Raw genomic sequence first — 7,021 nt, 5'->3', positions numbered from 1 at the left:
TGAGCGGCGGGGGGGCGGCGGGGGGCCATGCTGTCGAGGAAGGGGATCATTCCCGAGGAGTACGTGCTGACCCGGCTGGCCGAGGATGTGCCGGATCACGCCCGGTACCGCGCCCGGGAGCGGCGGGCACGCTTCGTGGGCAAGAACGGCGCCTGCAACGTGGCCCACAAAAACATCCGGGAGCAGGGCCGGTTCCTCCAGGACGTCTTCACCACGTTGGTGGACCTCAAGTGGCCCCACACGCTGCTCATCTTCACCATGTCCTTCCTCTGCAGCTGGCTGCTCTTCGGCATGGTCTGGTGGCTCATCGCCTTCGCCCACGGAGACCTGGACCACGGCACCCGGCTGCAGCGCACCCCGGCCACGGAGGTCCCGGACGGCTTTGTGCCCTGCGTGACCAGCATCCACTCCTTCACCTCCGCCTTCCTCTTCTCCATCGAGGTGCAGGTGACGATCGGCTTCGGAGGACGCATGGTGACGGAGGAGTGCCCGGCCGCCATCCTGGTGCTGATTGTGCAGAACATCGTGGGGCTGGTGATCAACGCCATCATGCTGGGCTGCATCTTCATGAAGACCTCGCAAGCCCACCGCCGTGCCGAGACCCTCATCTTCAGCAAGCACGCGGTCATCGCCCTGCGGGATGGCAAGCTGTGCTTCATGCTGCGGGTGGGCGACCTCCGGAAGAGCATGATCATCAGTGCCACCATCCGCATGCAGGTGGTGAAGAAGACCTCCAGCCTGGAGGGGGAAGTGGTGCCCCTCAACCAGATCGACATCCAGATGGAGAACCCCGTGGGGGGCAACAGCATTTTCCTCGTCTCCCCACTCATCATCTACCACGTGATAGACAAGAACAGCCCCCTCTACGACATCTCCCCCACAAACCTTCACCACCACGAGGACCTGGAGATCATCGTCATCTTGGAAGGGGTGGTGGAGACGACTGGCATCACCACTCAAGCCAGAACCTCCTACCTGGCGGATGAAATCCTCTGGGGCCAGAGGTTTGTGCCCATCGTGGCCGAGGAAGATGGGCAGTACTCTGTGGACTACTCTAAATTTGGCAACACGGTGAAAGTGCCCACCCCTTCGTGCACTGCCAGGCAGCTGGAGGAGGACAAGAGCATTATGGACACAGTGCCATTTTCCCCTAGAAGTACCATAAGGAAGAGATCTATCAAGCTAAAGCCCAAGTTCACCATATCTGATGAGCCTTCCTGATGCCTTTTGACTGGGAAACTGTGTTAGGGCTTTGTGTCTGAAAGATCTCATAAATTCAAAACACTGAGGTGGCCTCTATTACTTTTTTAAAAAATTCAGGTCGGTAGCACAAGGTATGTTCTGCTGTTATTTATTGCGGGATAAATGTAAAGCTAATTATATTTTTTTAAAGGTGCAAGATTTCAGGCAGCACTGGGAGTAGGAAAATCCCGATCTGCAGCTTTAAATTTTGGTTCCGACTGTCATGCTGAGTTGCACGATCATTCTGCATTGATTAATCTCTAGGTAACTACGTATTTTCTCAAAAAACAAATGTTTCTCTATCCTCAGAGATTGCAGTTCTGGGGGTCTTGCAGTGTCTGTCTTAAAGTCGGTAGTTTTTAACTGCTCTTTTCTAACTTGAACAATCAATATCGAGAAATAAAGTATTAATAATTAATGAAGCAGGCTGAATTTAAACAGTAACAAGAAGGTCAGGCAGTGTAGTGCGACGCGAGCAGATCTGGGACGGTCTGTGCTATTATACTCAATGTCTTAAATAAACGGCTGGGTTTGCTGCATCCATATTGTATTGTATGGAGCCACTCCTACCACATGCAGTATGAAATCTATTTGGACATTTCCTTTTGTTTATTTTAAAACCCTTTACACTTCCAAAATAAAACAGTCAAGTGTACCTTTTGGGCTGTGTGTTTTTGATAGTAAGCATCGCTTTCCCCTAAAAAGAACAGCAGAAAACGTGCAACTGAGGCTAATCATAAATAGGAAACATTCTGTATTCTAATTGTCTAAATGAGAAGCAACATCTACTGCAACGGCAGTAGGGACACCCAGTAGGAAATGAATCTCTGCTTTAGGTTGGAGTGAACTCTGTTAGAGAATGTGGGACTATAAATAGAATCCGGTATTTTGAATGGGAGGGCAGTGCTGAATCCTGGAACGTATCTGCATGCGGCAGACAAAAGCTTTCACTCCTTTCCCTTTTGTAAAAGAAGCAGAGGTTTGTGCAGCGGGAAGGAGGGCTGTGCAGGACAGCAGGGTCTCTCCTGGGATGCCGGGTCACAAATACTACTGCTGAGGAAATGGTTTCCTTTCCATTCACACCCTGACCTCTGCACAGCCGGTGCCTGCTGAAGGTTTAGCAGAACTCAAGAGCATAGAAGCCATGTTCACCCTGTCAGCCCCACCGTGACAGCAGGAGTGGTTCCTCTCTGCATGCTCCTCTGTGTGGGGATGGCAGCAACAGCAGCAGCTTTATTCCTGCGTTATTAGGGTATAGCTAATTAACTGCAGTATGCTATTAACAGGACAAACTGCCACTCAATTAAAAAATACAACGTTCTGTAAACAAAGCCTAAATAAGCTTTATGGAACTGACCTGATGCCTGACTACAGTTGTTTTCACAGAGATGGCAGCAAATCCCCTCTGATGGGCGTTGATTGAGGGAGTTTCCTGATCAGATCCATGTGTGCTCGGTGATCCATCTGAGTAATAACACGGCCACATTATTGACAGCTGGTCAGGGTAGCAATGGGACAGATGTTCCAGAGAGTCACAGAACTTCCCTTCTGACTATAGAACACCTTCAGGAATCTATAATAAAATAAAATTGTGTTCAGGTAAAATCACAGTTTGATTTAAAATGATAGAATTGTATCAATATTTTCAATACTTTTCTATTTCAGATCCTTGAATGTCTGTATCAGTGTTATCAGACTGCACTGAGGTGAATAAGTATCCATTCAATTTCCAAATGCCCCATACACCAACACTGTTCTGTTTCACAATGAAAAGGCAGTGAAATTAGCATTAGCACATTAGCAAGTAGTTAGTAAAGAAAATAGGAAAAGGCATATTTTACATTTGTAATAGTAATTTTTTTTTTAAATCAAATAGAGAATGATGCAGTGCCTTTGTGTATTACATTTATTCTCTGAGTCCAGTTGACACATTATGTTCCAGCTTTCCCTCTTCCTGCACCAGTTCTATCACTCATCAGAGAGGCACTTGCAGCAAAGCCAGTTACTTTTCCTCAACACCTCTGTTCCTTTGAAAGTTCACTGTTCTTTATCCCTGTTCTGTTTTTACAATACTCACAGATACAATTTTAGCATTAGCTTTCCATGGACTTACACCATTGGATTCTCCTCCATTTCCAGAGTGCCTTGCATTAACATGTAAGATAGATTCAATGTTGTCACATAAAACTTCTTCAGATGGAGAAGTATTTGACCTAAATGTGAAGCAATTTCAGCAACTATTTTCAGGCCCTGATGCAAGCCTCCTTTTCCCTCAGGGAGATCTGTGCTACAGAGAGGTAGAAAATTTCTTTGTGAGATGGGGAGGGGATGGGTGGAAGGAAAGAGCTTGCCTCTGTTGGGCTGTTTTCAGAACCAGCTCTTATGTCACTCCCTTTACAAGCAGCTGCTCAATTTTCTGAAGTTTGGATGAAAAAAGCACTATCATATTAAGAGGAAGGCAGGATTTGTTCTATTAAAATCACTAGCTAATTATTTCAGTCCATTTGTTCGTAACTTTGAATCTCAGAAATCTTAATTTATTCTTTCCTCACTTTCAACATTCAGCAGTATTTCAGGGGCAGAGCAAGGGAGAAAAAGGGGCACGGCTTATTTTGAAGGGCTCTTTCATTTTGCCATGTACGAAGTACTTGAGAACAGAAATTTCTGAGGATTTTCATGAAGTTGCACTTGTGCTGACCACCCACATCCTCTGTGTGGTGCATTCTGAAGAACACATCACTGCTGTCTTTTGAGGTAGAAAAGTCCTCATTCTCAGCAATGAGCAAACGTTGCATTTTCTGTAGCTGAGGTTCAACGTGAGCAAGCTTTTGGACTTGCTACTTTTTTTCTGATTGGTGCCATCCTGGGGTCCTGCTGAAGGAGCAGCTTGGGGCGATGTGCCGCAGTTCCTACTGCTGCTCCCTCCACGCTTCCTCTGCACAGAAACCTGTGGGAGGGAAGCTGCAGATGACGTGCTTGGGGATTGCCCTGACTGGGAGAGGACATGGACAGAGACAGTGGGAAGCTTTGAGTTTTGTAGCGACCTACTGCTCGATTCCTTAAGGGTGTGGTGAAGCCAGCTGTGTCCATGCAAATTGCTTTTCACATGCTATGGAATGTAGAGACCGTTACCAGCTTATACACACGGTTCACACTATTTAGTGCATTTAGTTTAGAGGTCGATGAAAAGGACAAAAGAATCGAAGGGTTTATTAATAAGAAACAGAGGCTGAAGAACATTTGTCATCGTTCTAAAATACTTGCAGTGACAGCATAGCCATGGGGCATATCTGTTTTATGTTGCGTTTCCTAATGAAATCAAGAGGCATACGTGTAAGAAATTAGAAGACAACAAGGTTTGATTTGGTCTCTTTATCCCCCAAGGCATACAATAAATATAGTATTATGGCAGTGCATTTCAGCAGGAAAACCTCCCTGTGAAACAGATAAAATACAGAGGTGAACTAAGCAAGCTGGGTATTAGGGCAAAGGAGAGTCAGAGACACAGATTTTAAATTCACCAGTGACGTGGTGGGAAGATGTCAAGAAGCAATAAACTGTTTTCTTTTGAAGCAATTCATATCAGCAAAGGTGTGAAGATGCCGAAATGAGAAAACAGAGGTGTTAAAGTAGACGTGAGAGCTTCACATAAAAGTGTTTAACTAAACCAGTTCTTACATATCAAGATAGATTAGCAGAAGGGTCAGTGTCAAAATTCAGTCTGCCCTGTAAGGTGAGTGCAGGCCAGCCATGATCCTCATTGCTCAATCTGGACAGTGGGTAAATACTGCTTTGTGCTGGGCAAGGTACCAGTCACAAGAGAGCCCTTCTAGAGGCAGCATTTGTGGTGACTGATTCTTGTGGCTAGTTACTTATTAATAGTTAATAATACCAAACTAATGAAAAATTAATAGTCCTCTGAAAGCTGAATTGGTTTCCTCGTGTTTCCCTTCCTCTTCCACTCTTTCTTTGTATGTCAGTCGCCCCTACTAGATAATTATTGCAGGCCAGATGGCACAGCTTACTTTCAGTCTGGGATAAGGAAAAAGTGCTTAGAGAAATAAAATATAAAAATAAAGTCAATATTAGAGAACAATCTGTGAAATTGCCAAGCTTGCAACTGTCACAGTTATTTCTTGTACAAAGCATGGAACAAAATTCACCACAGATTGTTTCCTGTTCATTGTACAGGTTGCTGCAGAAGGAGAAGTGGTTTAGTTCTTCAGGTATTGGTTGAGGAAAAGAGAAGAAGGTTCGGAAATGCTGCATTTTAGGTTTCCTGGTTATTATTGACACATCTTTCTCTCTTCCTGTACTCAAAGTCATATAGGTGTTGCCACTAAAAATGGAAAGGATCAATGTTCTTTGTAGTGCATGTTCCTGCATTGCCCTGCATTCATTGAGGGGCAGATGCTCCATCCCAAGATGGATACCTCAAACGCAACAGCTCTGACCCAGAAGGCAGTAAAAGAATTCCCACCTATTTGAATGCATTTTTGTATCAAAGGATCTGCTGAAAGCCTGTGCTGCAGCATTCAGATGGATTCAATCAGCACTACAGACGTCACTCAAGAAAAGCTGCTGTTTGAGGTGGGAAGACCCTTATGGGAAGGAGGCCTTCGGGAATCCAGACCTGGGACACGTGCTCAGTGTGGCCGAGACTGTCTAGCTGCCTATAACAAATGACTCAGCGTACTATTTTTGATTTAGCAACGGGAGAAAGATATGTGATACAAACCTCCACCTCCCCCTCTCCCCCACCCAAGTAGAACTATTAAAAGTGCAGAAGACATTCTTGAGAGGCTGTAGATACCTCTGCCTCAGTCTTGCTTGCAGCACTGCTAGGTGCCTATGGAAGACAGCACAGCACACTGCCTGTTTTTGTTTGTTTGTTTGTTTTTGCTTACACTGCTATTTTGATGCATAATGCAACTTTAAAGAATCATCACAGGAAAATGACTCATTTAAAAAAAAAAATTCTTCAAAAGAACATTAAAACTGTGCAGCCCCTCTTTGCCACTTGCCACTTTGCGCTTTTGTACCTGGCTTACCGAGTTTAAATGCAGGTGGCATATCCGCAGGAGGCTACCTCAAGCTGAGCAGCTCTAAGTCAGCAATCCTATGTGAATTGGTGTAGAGTCAGAGGTGTTATGATGGTGGCCTCACAGAGGGATGCCCCCTCTTTGCTGGAGCTTTCCCTGCCTGGAGGCATTGAGTATCCTGACTCATCCCAATGCCACACAGTGGTGGCCGTGAAGTCACCCTTTTCCTTCCCTGGATATTCTTTGTATGTCTGCCATTTAAACGGCATTTGTTTCCTCTATCCAGGACATGGTAGACAAAATGGGTAAACAGCATTGTTATTATTTTTAGTTATGATAGTTATTTCTGAACAGAGCTGAAGCACAGAGAAATATCACTGCATATCAGGGGTGACAGTAGGAGTCCTTAACTTCAACGAGTTTCAAATCAGGCCCCCATTTTAAATCCTAGGCCTTTAAATCCAAGAGTTTGCCAGGTTCGTTAGTACCAGGATTCTTCTCTTAGGGTTGACTCCTATTAAGCTGATAGGAGTGGGCAGCTGCCCCAAATAGTTTCTGATGGCCCTTTTATTAAAACATGCTGTTCCTTGTACTTTATGTTGAAAGTCTTTTTCTTCTCTAGTAGCCTATAGGAGCTTTTTGCTCTGTCTTGTAAGTGAAAGTCTTAACTTTTTTCTCTGACGTGGGGGATTATGGCTACTGTGCATTTTGTATATGCCTATTGATTGAGGAACTTG

The 7,021-nt window shown here is 45.0% G+C and overlaps 1 protein-coding gene across 1 annotated transcript; it reads left to right on the top strand.

The window, feature by feature from the left end:
- Window positions 1-11: 11 nt before the first annotated feature.
- On the top strand, window positions 12-1,897 carry KCNJ11 (potassium inwardly rectifying channel subfamily J member 11). The gene has a single exon (XM_010711086.3). It carries the CDS (start codon window positions 28-30, stop codon window positions 1,219-1,221), a length of 1,194 nt encoding a protein of 397 aa, XP_010709388.1. The 5' UTR covers window positions 12-27; the 3' UTR covers window positions 1,222-1,897.
- Window positions 1,898-7,021: the final 5,124 nt, after the last annotated feature.

This window comes from Meleagris gallopavo, chromosome 5, assembly GCF_000146605.3.
Source record: "Meleagris gallopavo isolate NT-WF06-2002-E0010 breed Aviagen turkey brand Nicholas breeding stock chromosome 5, Turkey_5.1, whole genome shotgun sequence".
NCBI classification, from domain to species: domain Eukaryota; kingdom Metazoa; phylum Chordata; class Aves; order Galliformes; family Phasianidae; genus Meleagris; species Meleagris gallopavo.
Note: the sequence above shows the minus strand (reverse complement) of the source record. Positions and strands in the feature narration are given on the sequence as shown.